We start from the raw sequence: 26,606 nt of genomic DNA on the forward strand, positions 1-26,606 counted from the left end.
GATAGATTGTAGAGTCAGGTTATTGAAATACCAGAGAGGAGGATACATTAGTCCACACAAGAGATAAGAGTGTGTACAAGGATTTTGGTGCTCTCGGGGGACAGGTAGGAGCGTATTTTGGAGATGTTACGCAGGTGATAGTAGCGGGACCTGGGTATGTTTTGAATGTGGAGGGTGTGTCTAAAATCTTTGAAAAAAGGTGCTTCCCAAATTTTTTGGTTTTTAACACCACACATTGTTCTGATGAATGGATGGTGATCTGATCTTGATGAGTTACAGGTTTTCCATTGATACAAACCCTTTGAAGGTGTTGATACTTTTCTGGATTGATGATGATACGCTTATAAGGTTAACAGCACAAGTGCAGCAACAGTATGAGTGCAGGCAGTGCACTAGACAAAGCTCTAGGAACAAAACTGTGGGATACAAAAATAAAATAAAAACAGATTACAATGTAATCTGTTTAAATTACCTGCCAGGTCACAGCGCACCGCCGCCGCGCGCTCACAGTTCCCATTGATCACGCCAGGGACACGAGGCGTAAGGGGGACACAGATGCCAATTGGGCATCAGCGGAGGACACTGCGGGCTTGTGGGGGACCTGGTAAGCCTTTACAATGCCACCCCAAGTGTGGCTCGGGATTACCATTTTTGGTACTAAAAATTAACCCCGAACCACAATCGGTAATACTGGCAGGGAGGTTAAAAAAAATCTATAAAATGTCTATAGAACTAATTACAACTGTTCTGATTTTCACAAACCTTACTGTGAAGAACCCCTTCCTTATGCAACGTTTAAACTGCTTTTCCTTCAGATGCAAAGAGCGCCCTCTTGTTCTTTGTAAAGACCTTTAAAGTGAATCATTTTTTAACAAGTTTCACTGTTTGCACCATTTATATATTTATAAATAGTGATCTTATCCCCCCTTTAATGTCTCTTCTCAAGGCAGAATAGATTCAGTTCAGCTAATCTCTCCTCATAGCTGAGCTCCTCTATTCCTTCTATTAATTCATTTGCCCTTCCCTGCGCTTTCTCCAGTTCCACAATATTTTCATTAACTGGTGCCCGCCCAAAACCTGACTGCATATTCCAGGTGAGGTCTGACCAATGCTTTGTTCAGGGGCAGGATTATGTCTCGATCACTGCAGTCTTTACCTCTTTTAATACAAGAAAATACTTTGATAGTTTTAGAAATTGCAGCTTGGAATAATAGTTCATCCAGGTCTGCTTGCAGATTATAAATATCCCGTATTATTTTTGTAATGGTCCCAAAACCGAAAACCACTAATATTAACCTTAGACCATTCAGAGTTTATATCAATATCAGTACTTTCTGGATGGAGGTCTTTAAACCAGTTCTCTATCCATTTACAGATTGGATTTTCCAAACCTATTGGGTCTAACTTGCATGTTAATCGTTTGTGGAGTACTGTATCAAATGCTTTTGCAAAGGCCAAGTATACCATATCAGCTGCTACTCCATTGTGAAACTGTTTACTTCTTCATAAAAAGAGCGTAAATTTGTTTGACGACTTTGGTCTTTCTTCAGTTCATGTTGACCATCCCTTATATTATTTTCTACCAAATACTCTTCTACATGGTTCTTTAACAAAGTCTGTAGTATCGAACTATAGAAGGTAAACTTTCAGGCCTGTAGTTACTTCCTAATGACTTTGCTCCCTATTTCAAGATAGGTATCACATTTGCCTTACACCAATCCATTGGTAGGGGGCTCTATGGCTTGCACGATAGGGGTGTGATCCCAGAGAAGGGCCAAGGTGAAGAATCTAAGCAGTGTGGTGCAGCTAGTAGTGAGGATGTTGCACTGCTGCCCTTGGGCATACAAATGCATGGTACCTAATCACTAGGCAGAAGAATAGTTAAGGAAAGCCGGGGTCAAGGCAGGCAGCAAGCCAGAGAGGTTGGTAACAAAGCCAGGGGTCGAGACACAGGGGAACACAGGAGACCCAAAAAGCGACAGGAGACACAGGGGTCACCACAGATAGAGTATCACTGGAACGGCACAAGAGAACAGGCAGGGAAACAGACTGGGCAACGAGGCATTAACACAGGAGCTGGACTGGGAAAGCACTCAATAAATCAGCAGGTGTGGATAAAATGCTCAGCAGAGCTAGGGGGCTCGGCACTAGTGGAGACACATGCACGAACGCAGATTGCTGTGTCTGAGCCAGCTAAATAGCCAAGGGCAATTAAAAGGTTATTTCGTCATTGGCCAAGGGAAGGGGGGATACTGGTTAAATCTGGAAGGCTCAGATCTGCAGAGGAGGAAGCCTGCGTTTTAGCGCGGAAGAGGTATGTGTAACAATGCCAGTGATTAAAGTCTCCTAAAATGAGAAACAATGACTTTGAAATAACAGAGCTTAGCTCTTTATTGATATGTGGGTGTAATCCACCATGTTCTGGTGCTTTATTTACCATAATTTAATCCAAATTTTGCATTACACCTTTAATTTGGCATAATCAGCTGCAGCAGCTTTTGCACTATTTTGAGTCTCTTAAAGTGAACCTAAACCCTAACATCAGACTTAATATTAGACATATAGACGCTGATTTTTTAAAGCTCTCCAAGGCTGGAAAGAATACACTTTCATCAGTGAAGCTGGGTGATCCAGCAAACCTGGAATGGATCTGGTCCGCAAGTGAAAACATTTGCTAACAAATAGCTAATGACTTTTAGGAAATCCATTCCAGGTTTGCTAGATTACCCAGCTTCACTGATGAAAGTGTATTCTCTTCAGCTTTGGAGAACTTTAATAAATCAGAGCCATATTCTCACTTACTTGTACTGGAATGTCCGTCCAATTAATATAGCAGGCGATTAGGTACACCTAATCCCCTATTTGTTTATTCATAAATAAGGAAGATTTCCTGATCCTAGGATCTTTATTGCCCCAGATAAGTTTCAAAATACACATTCGAATTGTAGAGAGGTCCTTATGAATGTACAAAATTTTTAAATTTTAGTAAAATGTTCATTTTATAACATGCAATTCTCAAAAACTACCACAAAAAGCCTATAAGGGGGAACTTATAAAAAGTTAAAAAAGAAGGGGTCATCCGAATACCTTAGTAAGGGAGCAACTGAGTGTGCAATTGAATTAATACAGTTAGGTCCATAAATTTTTAGACAGAGACAAATTTTTTCTAATGTTGGTTCAGTACATTACCTCAATTAGTTTTAAATGAAACAACTCAGATGCAGTTGAACGGCAGGCTTTCAGCTTTGCTTAAGTGGGTTAAACAGAAAGGTTGCATAAAAATGAGAGGAACGGGGCCCAAATTCCCTCTAATTTTTCCAGTCTGTTATTTAGTCTAGCAGATAGATGTTCCATCAGCCGTATATCCCCTAAACATGTCCTCAATTCCCAACAGAGGGCGAAGAGGGTGATTTCCAATGCACCGAAATGAGGCATCTGGCTACCTTAAGAATATCCGCCAAAAGAGCTTCCTTAGTTTAGAAAGTTCTTTTATGGAGACATTGAGCAAATGGGTCACCGGGTCCAGACCAGAGGTTTTCAGTATTTTGATTATCAATGCATTAACCCCATTCTAGGGATAATGCATTTATTATCAAAATGCAAGGAATTATCTTAGAATAGTTCCAAATTTTAAAAAAAGGGTGCCTACCTGGGAGCCACATCTCCAGCAAATATTACGGCAAGATGGGTATATGGCGTTAGGTTTGTCTGGGATATAGCACCAATGCATAAGAATTTTATATGCATTTTCCCTATAATGCGTACATACCGAGCTCTTATGGGCTTTACTTCATAGACTTGCCACAATTCGGGATGGAGTTCCCTGCCCAAAATGCTCTCCCATTTAGTCAAAAAAGCATGTTTGACAAAAGCCACCGCAGGTTCAGTGGTCAATATCTGGTAAATCTCCGAAATCAAACCCCCACGAGAAGGACCTCCAGCACATACATGTTCAAACGACGTGGGAGGTGAGAAGACAAAATTTCTAGTGAGAGTTTGAGCGAAATAGCAGATTTGTAAATAGCTGTAGATGGCTGATGAAGGCAATTTAAAGTTGGATTGTAAATCCACAAAGAGCAATAACTCTCTGATAACTGGATTAGAGATATGTCCAAAAAAACAAAAGATCATTTTAGAAACCCAAGGAAGAGTCATACACCTGATAAAACTATTCAGGATTTGCTGACATCCTTTTCTAGGGACATCTATGTCAAATCTCTTTGAAAGTACATACAACTTGATTTAGTATATCACACAAGCTGGCTTAAATTTCTAAATTTCCTATATCCCATGAGGAAGCCATGTGTGAAACTTGTTGGAAAACTAAGATTTACCTAAAAAATTCAACCACACTGATGATATCCCTTGGTTATTTGTTTGTATGGACATTTTTGATACTAGACTGATATACTTAACCCCCCTAGCGGTAATTCGAGGTTGCTTAAAACTTAAAAAAAAAACACCTTGCTGCGTCGGTGTCCCCGCAGGTCCTGGGGACACGTCCTCCTCCGATGTTCAGCCACAAACTGCAGAGACGATCTCCAGGGTTTCCCGGTGACGTTGGTGCATGGGTTGGTGCGAGGATCAGCAGGAAATTGAAATCATTTTGTTTTGGATTCAATACAAAATAACTGTATTGTGTCCAATGCAAAGAAATCTTCATATAATATATACATATACACCTATATTACATGTTTCACTTTTTATTTATTTACTTTTTACCGGATTTTTGTGTTTTTTTATATAAAGTTTAATATTAAATTTATTAAATATTGGACATATTTTGGTGTGTTATGTCTAAGAATTATAGGCCTACAATGTAAAATAAATTTCCATGCAAAAAAGGTAAGGCTTTTTGCGTGGAAATACGGACAGAATTGGAACCCTAGGGGGGTTAAAGTGTCAATTGAGAAATTGTATTTAGAACCATATGTTCAATAAATGTGTTCGTCATAGAATTTTTCTTTGTTTTTGAAAAAAGTTTAAATGATGTATAACCACAAAACCCCAATTTCCTTACTCTGACCCAGGATTGGGTCACAAGTCTCTTATGAGCTCAAATATTAAGAGTATAACACTAGCAGTAGAAAATATGTGGCTTCATTTGGGTGGGTGTTTGTGGTATATTGAGATTTATCAAGGATAAAGTCTAACACCAAATTGGATATAAGGTTTCAATCAACCAGAGACCAAAAAATATCTCCCTATAGATCTGTGAGTACTTCCTGTAGAGAAAACATGTCTAGTATGTCTAGAAAATCACAGAACAACCCTTCATTTTGTCAACTTGTCATGAGTGAAAAAAAAATAAAATAAAACAGGATAATGTTTATGTAAAAAGGAGGGTGTAGAGGTAATTGAAAAATGATTCTCCTGGAGAGTTAAATCATCTACTTTAAGGGATTGATGGTAATGAAAGGCTTTTGTGCATTTGTCAATTTAATTAAAGCCTTGAACATTGTAAGTGGTTGAACTTGATGGACTTATGTCTTTTTTTCAACCTGACCTACTATGTAAGAGAGAAGGGTGAAAGTGGAATTTACCATAGCAGAGTGACAAAAGCTGGAACAAGGGGTCATAACATGAGCCTAAGTTAAATTATCATGATAAGCTTGTTTCCAAAACTATATGGGGGTATTGTAGCACATGGGTATGGTGTCCGAGGCAAAAGGATATAAATAAGGAATAATTTAAACAATTAGCTGCCTTCACAATCGATTCAATAGGTCTGATTTATTAATGTTCTCCAAGATTTAGGAGGATAGACTATCATCAACTATCAGAAGTAATCCAGCAACCCTGGATAAAAATGTTTTTTAAAAATGCTGTTTTTATACTAAAGTGTTTTATTGCTACTGGCTGTAACAGGAGAACAAGACAGATTATGGTTATGGATGTAATATAGCAAAAACTCTATTTCTTAGTTGTAAGGTCTAGAACAGGGGTCGGCAAACTCCGGCCTTTAGGCCAGATATGGCCTGGCGGGTAGTTATTTCCGGCCTGATTCCAGAGCCGCTGGTTGCCGGCCGGATCCGCCAGGGGCCGGAGCTTCGGTGCTGCCTACTTGCTGCTGCTCCCCTATTTACCGCGGCCGGCGTTGACATTCTGCCGCTGCGGTAAATAGGGAAAGCTCCCCGAAGGTAAATCCGTCTCCTCAAAGCATACGAAGAAGAGGGATTTCACTTCGGGGGGCATTACCTGGTGGTGGGTGGAGCTAATAAGGCGGGCCTGGCCTAGTTTGCTCTGGCCCACCTCATAAATGGCCTAGTGGCCATAAAACTTTGCGGACCCTGGTCTAGAAGAATATTAAAGCTGATTATTAAGTCATCCCAGATATCCCTGCTGTTCACGAAGTGCATTTTTAATTTAGACTGAGCTTAAATTAAATTGTATAGCCTTTTTCTACAACTCGGTTTGTTAGGCATTCCTATTGAACCTTTTTCAAATTGTGGAAAGCGTTTTCCACAATTTGGATAGTGTAAGGAAAAATCTGAACCCTCAGGTATTTTGCAGTCTGTGACTCCCTCATTATCAATGGCACAGGAAATGAGAGGATTTCTCTGTAGAAAAAATTACTTTACATAAGGTAATAGAAGGCGTATGGTGATTAACATTAACACATTTGTTAGCATGCTTTAGCTTTTTTTGTCTGGAGACTGCCACAAGGACAGCATTACCACCAGGTCAAAACTGATTTTCACAAATGGAATAAGGATGGCCAAAAAACTACTGGGGTTTCCTAACCTAAAGCAAATAAATGTCTCTTGACACATGCATTCAATTTTTAGAATTTTTTTTTTAGATCCACTTGCATAACTAAAGTTAAATATTGAGTAGCAAATAAAGGGCTTGTATGTAATGTGTATGCTGATTTACTATAAAAACAACAGTTTATCTATAGAAATGTTGATGCTTTTGAAATAATACCATATACAATGGGCTATATTTAAAAAAATTATTCCCCTGGTAATTTATCTGAAATTCATTGACAGATGGCTGAATCTCTCTACACTTCTCATTTGGGTTCCTATTAGAACAATGACTCATTCTGCCACCTAAAAACCAATCTCAAATGTGCTCAGCTGTCATAATTAGAAATGTTATCTGTATAAATGAAAATTATGAATGAATCTAGAGCAATTTGCATAGGAATAATTTATAATCTAGGTACTAGCATGTCTATCTTCCTATTATTCTAACATTTTTTTACAGTCAAATATGTCTTTGTATTTTTTTTTATCTCCAGAAAGCTGTTGAAGTTATGTCCATTGTTCCTAAACGGTGCAACGATGTAATGAGTGTGGGACGACTGCAAGGGTTTGATGTAATATTATTGATTTGTTATTTCTATATAGTGTGTAAGGTTTTACTTTTGTCTGGGTCCCTACCACTGCCACTGGGACAGGAAGTCAGGGAGGCCCTAACTCCTCCCCAATTTATTGTTTATTTGTTTTAGGGAAGTTCTGTTCTGTTCCCAATGAAAATACAACTTCCTATTGTTTTGCACCATTTTTGTACATATCAATAGTTTATGTGCCTAATAGTATTTTATTAGTCTCTCTACATCAATTAATAGGTTGTTTTTATTACAGTGGTGCACTCAGGAAAAGGAGGGGGGAGGGGGGTTCTATTCCTCTAAAATACAAAGGCACACTTAAGCTGGTAACATAACTGCATAATTTACCTGTTCTCTCCAGTTAACCTCCTATGTTAATTTTTTACTAATTCAAAAATAAAAATGTATTTACATATATGTATATTTATATTAATATTATTATAACACAATATTTATATAGCGTCAACATATTACTCAGCCCTGTACAAGGTCCATAGTCATGTCACTAGCTGTCCCTCAAAGGGGCTCACAATCTAATGTCCCTAGAAAAGTCATTTGTCTTTAATAAAATCTAAGGTCTATTTGGGGGGGAAAAAACATGTAACCTAACTGCATGTTTTTGGAATGTGTGAAGAAACAGGAGTGCTCGGAGGAAACCCACGCAAACACAGGAAGAACCTGCAAACTCCATGCCCATATTACTTTTATTATGATCATTTTTATATATATATATATATATATATATATATATATACTTTATACTTTATATTATTTACTTTTATATAATTTCATTTCGATAATTTGTCTATTGTTTTATGGTCCAGGTTGCACATCTGTATGCTATGTTTGCTCATTCCTGCATTTCTTTTCTTACTTTGTTATATGTTTAAGAGAAAAAGATGCATGTCCCATTGAGTTCAGTGTGAAGTGTTTGTTTACTTTTTAAATTGTTTTCCCAATTCTCTTGTTCCTAGCAGGGCAAAATTTTAGCCCAAGGAAAGCTTCTTCTTCAAGATACATTTCTAGTATCAGATCAAGGCACAGGACTAATACCATGCTGTAAAGAAAGACGGGTGTTTCTTTTTGAACAAATTGTAATCTTCAGTGATCCATTAGATAAAAAGAAAGGATACTCTTTGCCAGGTTTTCTGTTTAAAAGTAGTATCAAGGTAAGTAACACCTTTATTTATAGCTAAAGCAAAACTAAACCCCTTTTGTATACTCAATGACACAATTTTCTTCCTTCTCCTCTTCCCTGAATTGATCTTCATGCATTTTGTTTGGTCAGGCTGGGAGGATATAATCCCCATTCTGTAGTTCATTCTGTCCCAGCATCCACAAAGGAATGTCAGGTTGTGCCAGGTATCCTGGCAACCAGCACTCCTTGACAGGGCATTTTAGGAGAGCAGTTAGGTAGAAAAGAATGCGTATTGTATAAGTAATGTCACCTATCCCTTTCTGCATTAGAGCCCTGTCAAATGCAAGATTTTGAAAGTGGAACTTTAGTTCCTCTTTAATAGGATGTATTCGTGTGGATGAATAAATTGTAAAGATATAGTGGTTTTGCTAGAGCAAGGCAGATCCCAGTCTTTTGATTGATCTGCACCATGTAGCCTGTGATACCTAGTTTGTTTTTATTGCTGGTTCAGTGGTAAGTCTTTACAAGCTTTATAATAATGATATCTTGCCAATATGTATTGTGAGTTGGAGATCCTGATTCACTGAATACAAAATGAGTGGAATAGAAATTTTTTTAGGCTGGATGTTAACAAATGGGAAGTTATCAGGCTAACATCCTTTCAAATGGTGAATATGTCCATCACTGTAATCAGCTTGCCACCAGCAGAAACTGCTGGTATTCTGGTATATTCTTCTAGAGCAGAGGTCCTCAAACGCTGGGCCATAAACCAATATTAGGCTGCATGGTGCTCCAAACCAAAACGCAGCATCTTAATTAGCTGCAATCTTTTGGATAGAAAGGATATGTGTCCTCTACTGTCATTTTGTTCAACCAATCACGTTAAAGCTGGCTTGCATGATAGGCTAAATCAGAGGACAGGAGAGAAGGGCCAGACTAGGTGATTGGCTGAATGAAATGACCGTCCCTTTAAGTCTGTGAAAAAAATGCATTAAACCAGGCAGTGGTGGAAAAAAATGGTAGGGACTGCTGTTCCCCAAAACACAGCAGGTAAAATAGTAAAGCTGGAAATGGTACAAGGATAGAGGCGATCAGAGGATTACAGGACACTGGAGGACCCCGATGGGACCAGGTAAGTCTTTATTTTTATTTTATTTTTTTTAGCTACCCCGAGTGTGGCTTGGGGTTACCGCTGTCAGCTGATTTTTTTTAACCCGAGCCACACTCTGGGTTACCGCTCAGGAGGTTAAATGTTTAGAGATTTTTTTTTTATATTTGACAAATTCAATGGCTTTACCAGTATTTAACTCTATCTGGTCCATGTACTTTAATAACTTTAATTTCAACTAACTGTTGCTGGACCATATCAGTTTTGAACTACTGAAGTTTATTTAAGGCTGTGGCATTACAATTCATATGAGCTTCGGATCCCCAAAATGCCTTCTTCAGCTCCACCAATTTCCTTGGTGTGCACAGAACTGAAGAAGGCATTTAGAAAATTCTTTGCCACCAACCCGAAGGTATCTTCTGGCCTACATGACCTGATCTTTTGCTAATATATTAAGAAAATAGAATTTTGGGCTTTGTCATACTTTTTTTTTTTTAAGTAACCTGGGTTTTGTTTTATACTGTCTGTAATATTCAAGTTTGTACAAAACAAGGGGAAACAAAGAACATTAGGGAATAATATAAACAATCTTGAGAAAAATATTAGTAATACAATTTTGCAAAAATAGAGAAGGAAAACTTGTAACAATGACTTCCCACTTGAAAGATTCAGAAAAAAGGTTAAGCTGTTTTACCCTGATCGCTTACTGCCTATGCGTTTTAGATGAATATTTTTTTTTAATCACTTAATGTGTGTTTATATTTATATCAACACTCAGTATCCCATAATGACAAAGTGAAAACAGAATTTAGGACTACTTAGTAAATTTGTTAAGAATTAGAAATTGAAATACCACATTTACGTAAGTACTCCTTTTGCAACAACACTTGAATTTTTATCACAGGTACCTTTCATTTTTCTCGATCACTGCTAAGATGTTTCTGCACTTTGTTTGAAGTACACAAATAATAACTTAAGTAAATTGGACATGATTTGGAATGGCACACACCTCTATATGGAAGGCCTCATAGCTGACAATGCATATCAGAGCAAAAACCAAGCCTTGAGGTCAAAGGAACTTTCTGCAGAGGTCAGAGACAAGATTGTTGCAAAGCACAAATGTGGGGAAGGCTACAACAAATTCTGCCACACCGAGGCTTCTTAAGAGCACAGTGGCCACATAATTCTCAAATGGAGGAAATATGGCACAACTAGGACTCCTCCAAAAACTGGTCGCCCAGTCAAACTGAGCAACTGAGGGGTAGAGCCTTCGTGGGAGAGGTGACCAAGAACTTTATGGTCACTCTGCCTAAGCTCCAGAGATCATGTGACTATGTTCCAAAACAACCTCCTTGGAATATTTACCTGAAGGACCCTCAGACTGTGAGGAACAAAATTTTCTTATCTGAGGAAACCAATATTGAACCAACATTTGTCCTCAATTCATAACATTATGCCTGGGGGAAAACAAGGCACCACTCTTCACCTGCCCAACACCATCGCAACAGTTAGGTATGGTGGTGGCAGTATCATGCTTTGGGGGTGTTTGGGGGCATCAGGAATTGGGGGACTGGTAAGGGTGGGGAGAAAGCTGAAAGAAGCAAAGTACGGAGATATCCTCAATGAAAACATGTTCCATAATGCTCAGGACTTTAGACTGTGCCGAAGGTTCATCTTCCAACATGACAATGGCACAAAGCGAAGATAATACAGGATTGGCTTAGGGACGACCCTGTAAACATTGAGAGGCCCAGCTAGAGATTACTTGAACCCTTTTGAACATCTCTGGAGAGTTCTGAAAATGGCTGTCCACCAAAAGTTCACATCCAACCTGACTGAGCTTGAGAGGATTTGCAAAGAAGAATGGCTGATCCTCAAATCAGGTATGCAAAGCTTTATGCATCATACCCAAAAAGACTTGAGGCTGTAATTGCTGTCAAAGGTGCTTCAACTAAGTACTAAGTAAAGGGTCTGAATACTTATGTAAATGTGATATTTCAGCTGTTTAATCAATTTACAAAATTATCTAAAAGTGTAGAATAATAAGAAAAAATATATAATTTAGACAATTGTAGCATCAGGTTGCAACATACAAAAATTTTAAAAAGTGAAGGAGGTCTGAATACTTTTTGAAACCACTGTGTTATATCTACAGTTCTGTTCAGAAAAATAGCAGTGTGTTTAAAAAAGTAAATAAAGCTGAAAATCCTTATAATATATGCAAATGCATTGGAAAGACTGCACATTCGAAGCCCAGTATTCCCTTTTCTTTACTTTCTGTAAAAGAATAACACAAATTTGATATTTTTTTTGTGTTTATATTAGAAATAAAATGTGCTCAAATAGAAAATAGAATATGCTCATATAGTGATATTAGTGACAATATATCATGTACTGTTGAAACTATATTGAATAGAAATGTATTGTATATGTATGTAGAAATGTAATGTAAAAAATGTATTGGATACAATAAAGTACAAAGTATAAAGTACAATAAAGTGAAATAGGGTTGTGTTCAGAAGTGGCAATTTTGTTGGAAATATTTTCAATTGGCAAAAATATATATATTTTTAACTAGGTACAATTTTATTTGCAATGCTAAAGACTTTACTGTAAATCATTTAGGATTTTTTTTGTTGGGAACCTTATTCTGATTCTTACTTGAGAATGTGCCAGTTTTCCTAATGGCTTTTTTTAATGATATGATGTTTTGTGTTATAGTTTATGAAATGTATCCTAAATAATTCCCAAGGATTAATTAAGATTTTTAATTTAAATGCCTTTCTCAATTAATTTTTGTTTTTTGACATTACTTTGTTTAGTGTAATTTTTTTTGTGTAATCTGCAAATTTCCCATTTAGTAACAATATAAGTTTTTCATGATTGCATCTCTTTCTGTGAAGATATATTTCTTCACTATTTCGTTTAAAATTGATTGTGTATGAACCTCATTTGCTTTATATTTAAAGGTTAATTGCCTGAGTTTGGAGGAATGTATTGATAATGATCCTTGTAAGTTTGCTCTTCTATCAAGATCTACAGATTCCACTGAAATGTATATTATGATTGCTACATCTCCTGCAGTAAGACAGCTGTGGATCCATGAAATCAACCAAATATTGGAAAATCAGCTTAACTTCCTCAATGGTAAAGTTTTTTTTTGCATCAGCAATTTATTCATTGTACACAAGTTCATTGTATACATTTTATTATAGAAATTACAACACTTTTTTTTACATAGTCTCCCTTATTTAAGGGCACCGTAATGTTTGGGAGAGTTGGATTCCACAGGTGTTTGTGAATACTCAGGATTCATTGCTTCATTAGAGTGTGGATAAGGTACTTAGGCTTGCTTCTACTATTTGGAGCCTGTAGTTCAACATGAGGAGAAAAGCTGTACCAATGAAAAGCAAGAAAGCTATTACCAAAATTAACTGTATGAAATGTCATTTAAAAAAAACAATGCACTGGTTAGATTCATAATTGCAAAGGGATTGATGGGCAAAGGAAGATCTCTGCCGATGACAGGGATTATGGACAAACAAGACCAAGAATAACCTGTGTAAGACTGATAGCAAGAGGAAAGTTTGCTGTGGTACACATACTCAGTTTTTGAGTTGCCTGCACTCACTAACAGCTCTCTTCTCAAAAAGGCCAGCTTTAGATGATGTCAGATGACAGCCACGTGGCTACTGAAAAGCACTGGGTAATGTGCCCAGCTAAAAGGGGTCATGTAGAACACTGTGCTGATTGCAGTCTTATGTGATCAAGTCCAGTAAATGGCTCCAAACTCATTGGATGACATTTCATCCTGCAACATCCTTGGTAGTCATAGGGGATTATATCATCAGGAGGACAGCTGTCTTGGTCCATGTTGGAACCAATGACAATATAAATGGAAGATGGAGGATCCTTAAAAATCAGTTTAGGGATCTAGGTTTCAAGTTGAAGAAAAGGACCTCCAAGGGTATATTCTCTGGAATATTGCCTGTGCCTGTGAAGGGATTTTTAAACTAGGACAGAGAGGGTGGGACAGTCAAATTAGGTGGCAGAAAGGTTAGTCAGGGGTCAGACACTAGTGGAGGGTGGATTGGGGATAGTTGGGGGGAGAATTATGGATAATTGTAAGGAGCTTCCCATGTTACAAACAAACATTGGATTGTGCAGTACTAGTTGTACTGAAAAACAAAATGATTTGGCAAACGATGGTAAAAGCAGCAATGGTTTAAAGAGCCTGTTCACCAATGCTAGAAGTCTAGCAAACAAGATAGGAGAGTTGGAAGCCTTAATGAGTGAGGAGAATTATGACCTATTTGGTATTGCTGAATCCTGGCTTTGTTCTTCACATGACTGGGCTGTCAATATTCCTGGGTATACTCTTTATCGTAAAAACAGAGTCAAACGAAAGGGCGGTGGTATCTGTCTGTATGTGAGAAGTGATCTAAAAGTGAATGTGAAAGAAGAAATGGCAGAGGGAACAAACGATGAGGTTGAGGCATTATGGATGGAGTTGAATGTGGGGTTAAATAACACACAGTTAATTATTGGCGTCTGCTATAGGCCCCCCAGTGCTAAGGAAGAAATAGAAAATCAACTACTAGCACAGATAGAAAAAGCAGCAAAAAGTGGAAGTGTGGCTTACAGCTGATGTTAAAAAAGCCATAAGGAACAAGAAAAGGGCATACCAAAAATATAAAAATGAAGGATCACCTTCATCATTTGAAACCTATAATGAATATAACAAAAGATGTAAAAAGGAGATAAAATCTGCAAAACTTCAAAATGAAAGACAAATTGCAAAGGAAATTAAGGCAAACCCCCCAAATTTTTGGGAAATATATTAATAGCAAAACGTTTAGATCTTAGCATGTAGGCCCCTTAAAGGATGTCGCTGGGTTGGTAACTGGGGATAAAGACAAGGCAGATTTACTAAACACTTTTTTTTTTAACTCTGTGTACACGAAGGAAAATGGCAGGGCTCAAGTCCAAATTCATAATAGCAATGTCACTGCCTTAAATGAGTCACAATGGCTCAGAGTTGATATGATTGAGAAACAGCTGGGAAAAATTAAGGTTGACAAAGCACCAGGACCTGATGGATTACATCCACATGTCCTCAAAGAGCTGAGCTCAGTTATTTCAAAGCCATTATTTCTAATTTTTAGCGACTCTTTAGTCACTGGCAAGGTACTGATGGATTGGCGTAAGGCCAATGTGGTTCCTATCTTCAAAAAGGGACCAAAGTGATTACCAGGTAACTACAGACCCGTTAGTTTAACATCCATAGTTGGAAAAGTCCTAAAGAGTTTGTTAAAGAGCCACATAGAGGAGTTTCTGCTAGAAAATAATATTATGTGATAGCATGGCTTCAAGAAAGACAGAAGTTGTCAAACAAATTTACTCTCTTTTTATGAGGAGGTAAGTCAACAGGTAGACAGTGGAATAGCAGTTGATATAGTGTACTTGGACTTCGCTAAAGCATTTGACACTACCCCACAGACAGTTAATATGCAAGTTAGGGTCGATAGGTTTAGAAAAGTCAATCTGTAAATAGATAGAAAACTGGCTTAAAGATCGCATCCAGAGAGTTGTAATTCATGATTCATACTCTGAATGGTCTAAGGTTATTAGTGGTGTACCCCACATAAATGATATAGAGTTTGGGATTAAAAGTACCGTTTCTGTGTTTGCAGATGACACCAAACTTTGTAATGGAATTAAGTCCATACAGGATGTCTTTAATCTACAAGCAGACCTGGATGTACTGTTTGATTGGTCAGCCAAGTGGCAAATGACATTTATTATAGATAAATTTAAAATTATGCACTTGGGAGCTAACAATATGCATGCTTCATACTGTCTAGGGGGGGAATACATTTGGGGGAGTCAGAAATGGAAAAGGATCTGGGGGTTCTTGTAGATCATAGAGTTAATAACAGTATGCAATGCCAAGCTGCAATATCTAAAGCTAGTAAAGTACTTTCTTGTATTAAAATAGGAATAGACTGCAGAGATGGAGACATTATCCAGCCCCTGTACAAAGCATTGGTCAAACCACATCCAGAATATGCAATCCAGTTTTGGGCACCAGTTCACAAAAAGGACATTGTGGAATTGGAGAGAGTGTAGAGAAGGGCAACTAAATTATTAAAAGGAAAGAAGGAGCTCAGCTATGAGGAGAGATTAGCTGAACTGAATCTATTCTCCCTTGAGAAGAGACGTTTAAGGGGGATATGATCACCCTGTATAAATATTTAAAAAGGTCTATAAAGATAACTCTCTTCCCCATTGTTCACTTTGAGATCATTACAAAGAACAGGAGGGCACTCTTTGCGTCTGGAGGAAAAGAAGTTTAAGCTCCGGATAAGGAGGGGATTCTTCACTGTAAGGTCTGTGAAAATCTGGAATCGACACCCTCAGGAAGTAGTTTCAGCAACTACTATAGATTGCTTTAAGAAAAAGCTGGATGTTTCTAGATGCACAGAATATAACTGGGTATTAAGGCTTTAAAGTAAAAATAACAGTGACTGTTGATCCAGGGTACATCCGGTTGCCTCATCGAATCAGGAAGGAATTTTTTTTTCCCTTGTTGAAACAAATTGTACCAGGGTTTTTTTGCCTTCCTCTTCATTAACTATGTCTTATTGGGTTTTATATCTGGGATATGTTTATTTTCCTAGTGGTGGAACTTTATAGACTTATGTCTTTTTTCAACCTAACCAACTATGTAAGTATGTAACAAGATAATGATCCCAAACATACTGCTAAGGCAACATGGGAGTTTCTTAAAGCTAAAAAATGGAACGTTCTTGAATGGCCAAGCCAGTCACTTGAGTCCAATTGAGATTGCTTTGTGTTAAAGAAGAAAACTCAAAGGGACAAGCCCCTGGTACAAGCAGGAGCAACAAAACAAAATGACCGGTCTAAGGCAAAGTTGAAGAATAGGGTCTAATCATGTGTTGCCATGACAACATATGGGTGTGGATGCACAGCAAGGTAAGGATACAGTGATTCACTAAAAAACACATTTATAAAAAAAAAAAAAAAAAAAAACCTTGTGAAATATACCAATGTCACATATAAATATAAAAAAATTACAATTATAACACTGTTTAATTATACATTGCTGATTTTTTTTAATTACACAATTAGGCAAAAGCCCTGTGTTACATTGATGTTGTTCAGAACTCTCTTTTGTGAAATACTTTTACATGCTTAGAGTATTTGGTAGTATGCCATATGCCATGCAATTATGTAAACTAAAAATAAATTTTCCATGCTTTCAGGGAAACAAAGTTGGCTAAAAATTGTTTGTACTTAATATTTGTAGTGATGTCTCCCTCTATAGATAGAATGACAAGGCTATTTAATCTCGCTTAAGACATTCTCAGGTTTGTTTTTACCACATTCAATTTAGAAAAGCTTGTTTCCCCAGAAGCTTTTAAATTATTTAGGCTGGGTCTACACAGTCATTTTTAAAACGTATAAGTTCCTACTGCGTTTTTATGCATTTTAATTAGTGTTTTAAAGCTTGCGTTTAAAGTGCTGGAAAACGTCTATGCGTTTTTAATGCTTTTTCGTTTCAAGGGCGGGAAAACACCCTATTGAAATTAATGGAAGCATTTACCCACGTTTTTGGGCGTTTTTCCACGTTAACCCCGTGTTTTATTTTTTTAAACGTTGCAAGCAACATCATAGATAACCCTCATAAATGTGCCTCAAGGAAACGTTTTGGTGTAGATTAAATGCCTATTAGAAAGCATGGGAATTTTAAACATGGGCTTTTAAAGTCTCAGGTTTAACGCTGGGAAAAAATATATATATATATATATATATATATATATATATATATATATATATATATATATATATACATCCTTTGCTCTTGTACTACCACTGGATTGTTTTGCATGTTAACACTTTTAATGCTCTCTGTAAGAAACATTGGCTGTACAATACAATATACTGGGTAAAATTTTGCAGATTGAACTTTTCCAAAAATGTTCCCCTAACCTCAGTAGCAAGCATGTCAATAAGCTCATACTGAATATTATGTCCAAGGTAGTGGTTCAGTATTTCTTTATTCCTCTGTGCTCCTACATAGTTCAATCAAAATCAGCAATCGTCTCGATTATAGACAGGAAAATCCAATTAGGCTTATGAAGCTTTTGAACTTTTTCTTGGATGGCCAAGTTGCTTTTTGTTAGACATGTTATCACTCCAATAATCGTAGTCCACATCCCAGCCACAAAGCATGAGTATCAATGTCAGAGCTTTTACAGGGCTTGCGTGTATGCTCTGTGTTTATATCGGCAGAGTTTGTGCAATGACATCAGATGCTTTCAAGTGCCATTTATGAGGTTTCTATTAATGATACACAAAAAGCAGATAACTTAATGGAACAGCATGTTGAGACCAGCCCAGAGAAAGCTGTGCTATGCACAGCTAGGGGCCTTAGCTGGCTTAAAGATGAAATGCCCTGAGTGGGTGTTGAAGATGGCTGCAGTAGAGACTTGGCAGAGCATCTCCAGTGAAGATACTCAACATCTGGTAATATGTCTGAATAACAGATTTCAAGCAGCCATTGCATGCAAAAGATATACAACAAAGGACTAAACATGACTGCTTTATTATACCTTCTGCATGGTTAAACTGAAATGTATATAAATAACTTTGTCTGGAATGTGCACTTTATTAATGTCTGAATTGTTTGATTGTGTCTTTGTCCAAACATTATGGAAAGCATTGTATGTTTTTTTCATAAATGTGTACATTGTGATAGTATACCTGTCTTTTCATATACACAATAAACGGGCCCATGATGCCTTATTTAAAAGAACTAGCTTAAACTTCAACTCAAGACACTTCACTGATGAACAATAGCTGTTAGATAGTCATCTACGAGTTTACATGTTTTATTATTACAGTGACTTTAATCACTGCAAACAATGATTCCTGCCTGTCCCAACTGCTACTTTGATTTACTATTGGGGCAAACACAGGAGGGCCCCTCCTTCTTGTACTTCTTCATCCCCTTTACATAGAACAGAAGAGCAATAAAGAATACTTCCAGCATTAGGTATTATTCACCTTAAACAAGACTTCAGACAATTGTTAGAAAAAAAAGGAGCACCTAGTATAACACCTTCATTGTACACAATTTAAGGCTTATGACCCAAGATAGACATTTTTCCTGAGACTTGGTCATATGGATTGACATTTATTATGCCAAGTTAGCCCTGGCATAAGAATTGAAATGGCAACTGGACCCCTGCTGTTAGGGGGGGGGGGGGGGGCACAGGGATATTTATCATTATGGGACAGCAGGATGTGCATAATGAAAGCTGAGAGAGGCCAGGCCCTGTGTGCACTCACACAGCAAAAAGTAGTCCTGGCCAGGATCATTACCCTGTCCAATGTCAGGTAGTACCAATCCTCTATTTGGGTCTACACTGTCACTAAAATCTTTACTCCTTTTGTGTATTAAAATGCCATTTCTGTTAAGATAATATTTGAAGTACATGCAGACATTACATATAGGAGAAAATATGTTGATGTTAAAAAATGCAGTTGTACCTGCTATCAAAAAATTAGGAGAAAATACATTTGACCTATGACGAGAAAAAAAAAAAAATCACCTGTCCACCAAACCTGTAAAAACTGTTTGTGCTCATTAAAGGTTCAGGAAAACTGTTAAATGGTCTAAAACACAATCGGGTCCATACTTTTTATTGTTGCTGTTTTGTCTTTCAGCCTTGACATCCCCAGGGGAGTACCACAGAAGCCAATTGGGTGGAAACAATAGCATTAGTGTCCCAACCACCAGTGGACCTACCTGCACTAGTGGACTGAGTACCTCTAGTCGAAGTAGACCTTCCAGGATTCCCCAGCCTGTCAGACATCACTCACCTGCTCTGGTTTCTTCTTCTACATTAGCAGAGGCAGACAAAATGTCAGGTATGTTTGTTCATAGTGCCTCAGTGTCACCACTCAGCTTCTCTTTAGACCTTACACACTCAAATACAGGCAAAGTTTTATCAGGTTCAAAGACAAGTGTCTGTAATAAAGAATGTTTATCCAAGAAAAAGACATTTGATGGCTGCAAGAGACTTACCAGAGAATTGACAAATGGACTTCAAAGAAAAAAGTTTTCTGAACACACAGAGGATTGTCAGCTTACATTAGCAAAGAAAATAAACAGTGGTACAGCATCTTTTAACTCTCATAGTTCATTTAACTTTCCATTGTCTTTTGGCAAGGAATCATCTTCATCTTCACCCAGCAGCCCTTTTGTTAAAGGCTCTTTTTGGAGCTCAGTGCAAGTATCCTCAGCTAATCGTACTGGTTCCATTAATTTTCCTGGTGACAGCCTGCAACACAAAGGTCTTCCTCAGTTCAAACACAACAAGGAGTCAGACCGTCTCAGCACCTGCTCCTCAACCAGTGAGCAGTCATTTCATTCTACTCAAAGTAATGGGGTAAGAAGAGCTCTCTTTGTGCAAGTTCTACAAATCTATCCTGCTCATGGCTGCTCCTCACATCACTGAATTACTAACCTCTAGCTCCAAAATGCTTTTTCTTCTATGAAATCAATGATTTGGTTCTTTACTTTATATTGCATATTCAGAAACATGTGATAGTCTTTTCTTCTGGACATCTTCTAAAAATATTCACTAATAACCCCTTTTATACTTATGTATGTTAAAAATATCATCTTTCATTTGTACCCAGTAGAGTGTACTGACTTGAATTTGTACTTAATATAATGAAACAAAGGCCAAAAAATACACACATCAATCATCCAAAACAGTAAAACCACTGACAAATGAAATAAATAGTGAAACACATTACAGTGGCACCCCACAAGGTGAGTGATATATAAGGTAGCAAGGAACAGACATTTCTTGGAGGTGATGTTTGAAGGCAAGGGAAAATGGGCAAGGGTAACGATCTGAGTGACCTTGACAAAACCCATTGTGAAGGCTAAATAACTACATCAGTGGCATTTCCCAAAAAACTCATGATTGTTCCTAGGGTGGGATGGTTAGTACTAAAAGTGCTCCATGAAAGGACAACCTTTTTAACAAATGACAGGGTGACCAAGATTTACTAATGCGCATAATGGGGGGAGGGTTTTAGACCATCTTGTCTGTATCATAAATTGTTTATTGTAGTATGGGTCAGAGTGACAATTCACACTGTTCACCACCATAAAGCACCTACAGTGAACAAGTGAATGCTAGAACTAGGGCATGCAGTAAATAACGAAGGTGACTTAGTCAGATTACATTTTATTTTAAATTTTGAGGACAGCTTGGTCCATGGTTCACTTGAGCAGGAGGTAGCATGATACAATATGGATGAAAAGCATGATAGCGGAGGCTGCGTGACTTCTAATTCTAAATCAACATGAATAATTTTTTGGTAAGAAAAATTGAAAATTCTAGTCAAGTTACTAATGCTAAATTGTGAGAAATTGAAAATGGAAATGAAGAGCATGGTTCCCAAATGCAATGTCAGGTTAGATTGTTCACCCTCATGAACTTTAAATTTAATTTATTTTCTCCCATTTGTTTTCTCTTTCATCATTCAATTAACAGTTGCACCTCCAACATGTAGTATGATACAACATAAAACTGTTTGCCATCTACCTTTGTTGCATCATGTTTGCTAGATTTAAGACGTAGAAAGGCCTTCATGTTTTGTGAACATGTGAGATATTAGCACATTTTTTACCTTTGTTGATATTTGCAGAAAATCTGAAGTTATTCCATTTTACAGTGGTTTATGGCCTGGTTTACAGTAGTACTACTGATTTGGACTGATGCTGTGTTTGAAAAATGTAGCTGGTAAACCACAATATAACAAACACCTACAAGGGATAGGAGACTGGACACAATTACATTACTAAACTCTCCACAGCTTGCCAGCTGCAACATCAATTACTGATAAAAAAACTAAAATATCTGAAAACACACACTGTGCAGTCTCAAAACTGTGAAAAACTGACAAATTTGATTTTTTCTCTGTTCATAAAGATGGGTTTTAAGATGGGCTATCTAGGCTAAGTTCTTTCGAAGAAGCTAGTTTATTATTATGACAAACACTAAAAAATATGTGATTTAATATTGCTAACATTCTCTAGTGATTTTCAGAAAAGATTGTATGTTTGGATGGGTTAAGTGCACCGGTCAAAGTCAAGTGCGAACTTCAAAATTTTAGCATTACCAAAACACTTTATTATACTGAGAAACAAAACAATCACCACTTTCATGTCAGAGATAAAAAAAATCGGATTTAATTTCTTGTCCTGGAGAGCATTATGGCATTTATCATTAATAAATGCAAAGATTCATAATTACATAGTAGGTTAGGTTGAAAAAAGACATATGTCCATTAGGTTCAACCACTAGGGAAATAAACATATCCCAGATATAAAACCCTTTAAGACATAGTTAGTCCAGAGGAAGGCAAAAAAAACCCTGGTACAATTTGCTTTAAAAGGGGAAAAAAAAATCCTTTCTGATTTCATGAGGCAATCGGATATTCCCTGGTTGTAATGATCTCAAAGTAAATAATTGGTAAGAGAGTTCTCTATATGGACTATTTATATTTATACAGGGTGATCATATCCCCCTTAAACGTCTCTTCTCAAGGGAGAATAGATTCAGTTCAGCTCCTCATAGCCTAGCTCCTCCATTCCTTTTATTAGTTTAGTTGCCCTTCCCTGCACTCTCTCCAATTCCACAATGTCCTTTTTGTGAACTGGTGCCCAAAACTGGACTGCATATTCCAGATGTGCTCTGACCAATGCTTTGTACAGGGGCAGGATTATGTCTCCATCTCTGCAGTCTATTCCTCTTTTAATACAAGAAAGTACTTTACTAGCTTTAGATATTGCAGCTTGGCATTGCATGCTGTTATTAACTCTATGATCTACCAGAACCCCCAGATCCTTTTTCATTTCTGACTTCACCAAATGTATTCCCCCTAGACAGTATGAAGCATGCATGTTGTTAGCCCCCAAGTGCATAACTTTACCTTTATCTGTATTAAATGTCATTTGCCACTTGGCTGCCCAATCAAACAGTACATCCAGGTCTGCTTGTAGATTATAGACATCCTGTCTGGACCTTATTCCATTACATAGTTTGGTGTCATTTGCAACACAGAAATTGTACTTTTAATCCCAATTTCTATATAATTTATAAAGATGTTAAACAGTAAAGATCCAACCACTGAACCCTGGGGTACACCAATAATAACCTTAGACTATTCAGAGTATGAATACTCTACAGATTTACTTTTCTAAACCTTTTGACCCTAACTGGCATATTAATCTTCTGTGCGGTAATGTGTCAAATGCTTTTGCAAAGTCCAAGTACACTATATCAACTGCTATTCCACTGTCTACCTGTTTACTTACTTCCTCATAAAAGAGTAAATTTGTTTGACAACTTCGGTCTTTCTTGAAGCCATCCTGACTTTCACTTATAGTATTTTCCAGCAGAAACTCCCCCATGTGGTGCTTTATCAAACTCTCTAGGACCTTTCCAACTATGGACGTTAAACTAACGGGTCTGTAGTTACCTGGTAATGACTTTGCTCCCTTTTTGAAGAGCGGAACCACATTGGCCTTATGCCAGTCCATCGGTACCATGCCAGTAACTAAAGAGAAAAAAAAACTAAAACAAAAGACCAAAAAGACTAAAAATTAGAAATAATGGCTTGGAAATAACCGAGCTCAGCTCTTTGAGGACACTTGGATGTAATCCATCGGATTAATCATATTATTTTGAGCGATTGTGACTCATTTAAGTCATTGACATTGCTGTTATGAATTTGGACTTAAGCTCTGCCATTTTCCTTTGTGTACACAGAGCTAAAAAAAGTTTAGTAAATCCACATTTTCTTTATCCCCAGTTACCAACCCAGAGACATCCATTAAGGGACCTACATTCCCAGGTCTCATTTTTTTTTTAATAATGTATTTAAAAAAAATTGGGGTTTGCCTTACTTTCCTGTGCAATCTGTCTTTTATTTTGAAGTTTTGCACATTTTATCTCCTTTTTACATCTTTTGTTATATTCTTTATAGTTTTCAAATGATGAAGGGGATCCTTCATTGTATATTGTTGAAATGCCCTTTTCTTGTTCCTTATGGCTTCTTTAAAATCAGCTGTGAGCCACATAGGTTTTCATTTTAGCCTCTTAAACTTATTACCCGTTGGAATATATTTTTCAGTGTGCTTTTCTAGAACAGACTTGAAACATTCCCATTTCTGTTCTGTGTTCTTTGAGGACAATATTGTTTCCCAGTTGTTCATTTGTTCAATTCTTACAGTTTCCTGTAATCTTTGCAATAAGATAAGATTATTAAAGCAGAATCACTGGAAACCACTACTAATCTGGAATCTATATATATAATGATCAAGAATGACTGCTTCCATATACATATTTCATTACAAACTTTATCCAGAAACAATGCTCTTTTTTAAATATTAGTAGGTTGATCTCTTTCTTATGCATATTAAAACAATACATGCTTTTAGAAACAATCTGCATAAAAAGCTAGTTTTGTTTTAGGTTTGTTTAATTACATTATTGCAATTACTAAATAAAATCTTTCTGCTTTCATGATATAACATCATTTTAGCTTCTGCAATACAGGACAATTATGGCTGATGGAGGAGGTTAACGGGGTGTTGTACATAGATTCCCAAAAACAGAAAGCTGTGGTAATGCTCATTTACAATTTTCCATGATTTTAATAACTGAAGCTATGGAATAAAAGTGAGTCTTGGGCAGTATGGCAGGAAGGAAAAGGATAGATTAAGTTGGATGCCCATCCAAAATTTAAAGGAGAGGAGCCTGTACAACTGTGCAAGACTTGAAAGTTAGGCTAAAGTTCAGTCAATAGCCCAGTGCTTCTAATGATCCCTCAGTCTGACTTAATGACATAAAAATGGATTTAGGTCCATTAACAGGCATTTTTTTTACTTTACTAGTGATTAATTGTAGACAGGAGGGTGAGAAGTGGTAGGGAAGAAGCCCCACAATAGGCTTCATAAAAAATTAAGAAGTTTGGTGTACTCAGATGCCAATAGAGCACATTTTTACTGTGTTTAGATTCTCGTAAGCTCAGTTCAAACTGTGACTTCTTCTCTGTAATGTACATAGTCATAGCTGAATGATCTGGCCATTAAAATCTAGAGCAGGGCACTTGTATTTGGAGCGCATCTTCCTAAATCCATATAGCTTGAGAAACATCATTTGCCACCTTTAGACGATCCTTCATGAATAAATACCTTACTTATTTTTTAATGGTTTATATAATGCCTTATTTACTATATAAACTGTAAAAGAAAATCTATAAAAATCTTTTCGTTACCATTGCATCTGTTTTTTCTCTTGAAAATTGGTTACATGTGTATTAACCAGTAATTGCTTGTTTAAGTAAATGGTTGGAGAGCTACGCGTACTGCTTTTGGTGGAAAGTTTACTGATTGGATTGGATGGGACTGAACCCTAATTTATGAATCTTTCTTCCTCAAATTTTGTCAGCTTTGGGTAACCCTATGTTGCTGTAGGCATAACATGGTTTTTGACTGAGAATCGGTTAATATTTATGGTCAGCTTATCCCTGTTTTAAAAATGGGTAATCATAATTTCTACTTTGTTCTTGCAGAGTGAAAGTAGCAGCAGTAGCAATATCTCTACTATGTTGGTGACACGTGACTACACAGCACTGAAGGAGGATGAAATTAATGTTTATCAAGGAGAAGTGGTGCAAATTTTGGCAAGCAACCAGCAGAGCATGTTTCTGGTGTTTCGAGCTGCCACTGATGACTGCCCTGCAGCTGAAGGCTGGATTCCCGGTTACGTCCTAGGCCATACGAGTTCTGTCTCCGCTGATTTGTTTGAAGGGACAATAAAGTGGGTATTTGGCTAAGAAAGGTAGCAATAAAGTAAATGTTTTATTTATGTTTGAGTGATAATGCAAAAATATTGTACATATGTGGTAATAACCTGCTATTTAAACATTCTGAAAAATTGCAGACAAGCACCTTATGGATGTTTGTTGTCTTTTTGCTTATACTGATTTTATGTATTGTTGCAAAAAAAACTTTCTGTACAACAGGACAAATAAAACTGAATAGTTAAACATGGAATGCAAATCCAGCCCCTTTAGTTTAATTGATTATTGAAATTGAATTTTACAATAAAAACAACTAAACCAGCATTCATTTATGGATTAATTTTTACAAAATGCAAATGATTCTTTTGTGTATGAATTACAGTGCATTACTTCAGTTCTTTTGTATATTGCTGCTATTTTTAGCATCTTCTAAAATTGAGAGCTGGAGACCAGGGGTAACCTTTTGTAGTTTTGCAGCTTACATACTTATTGTAGCTTGCAGTGTACTGCCAACTAGTTTTATTCAACTAGTTTAAATAACTGTTTATAGTTTGAAATAGTTTATTTTAGACACCCAGCAGTGATTGACATGAACTAGTTAGCAGTAATCTATTGCTAAATACTGGTTGTCATGGTAACAGTAGTTAAGAAAATCAGCTTCCAAGTCCATTTTCTTATTGAGCAGACCTTAACTGGATCGAAAAAGGGTTCCATGAGAACTTGCATGGCCAGTGGCAAGCCCTATGCTGAAAAGAATGACTTTACTGAAGGCTTCAATTTCACTACTGCTTTGAAGAACTGCCACCGCGAAAAATGTTTCACCCACTTTGTGGTTGTGAGGGCTGACACTTGGACCTAAGTTCACCGTGAGTTCCTTGTCCAAAGCTGAATGCAAAAAATTCTGGAACCTGTGCTGGTGATGGGTTAACAGAAAGAAACCCCTTGATTTTGCTATTCAAAACACACTAAATTTGTGGGTAGTTGGTTGGGACCTAAACATATAAAAGTTCCTCAAAGAGCTATGTGCTAACCCCAAATATCAAAAAACAAATTTGTAAGAATAAGGAGAGCAGGGTTTTTTTGCACAAAACACAGAAGTTGTATTT

General features: G+C 37.1%; 1 protein-coding gene across 1 annotated transcript in view; it reads left to right on the top strand.

Annotated features, from left to right (window-relative positions):
- TRIO (trio Rho guanine nucleotide exchange factor) overlaps positions 1–25,824 on the top strand; it is a gene marked incomplete at its 5' end in the record, with an annotated part of 463,708 nt that extends 437,884 nt beyond the window's left edge. Inside the window, 5 exon segments of the mRNA XM_072411970.1 lie at positions 7,247–7,324; positions 8,311–8,505; positions 12,552–12,729; positions 19,336–20,060; positions 25,270–25,824. Coding sequence (XP_072268071.1) covers positions 7,247–7,324; positions 8,311–8,505; positions 12,552–12,729; positions 19,336–20,060; positions 25,270–25,533 — 1,440 coding nt within the window. The 3' untranslated portion in view covers positions 25,534–25,824.
- Positions 25,825–26,606: the final 782 nt, after the last annotated feature.

Source organism: Pyxicephalus adspersus, chromosome 5, assembly GCF_032062135.1.
Source record: "Pyxicephalus adspersus chromosome 5, UCB_Pads_2.0, whole genome shotgun sequence".
NCBI lineage: Eukaryota > Metazoa > Chordata > Amphibia > Anura > Pyxicephalidae > Pyxicephalus > Pyxicephalus adspersus.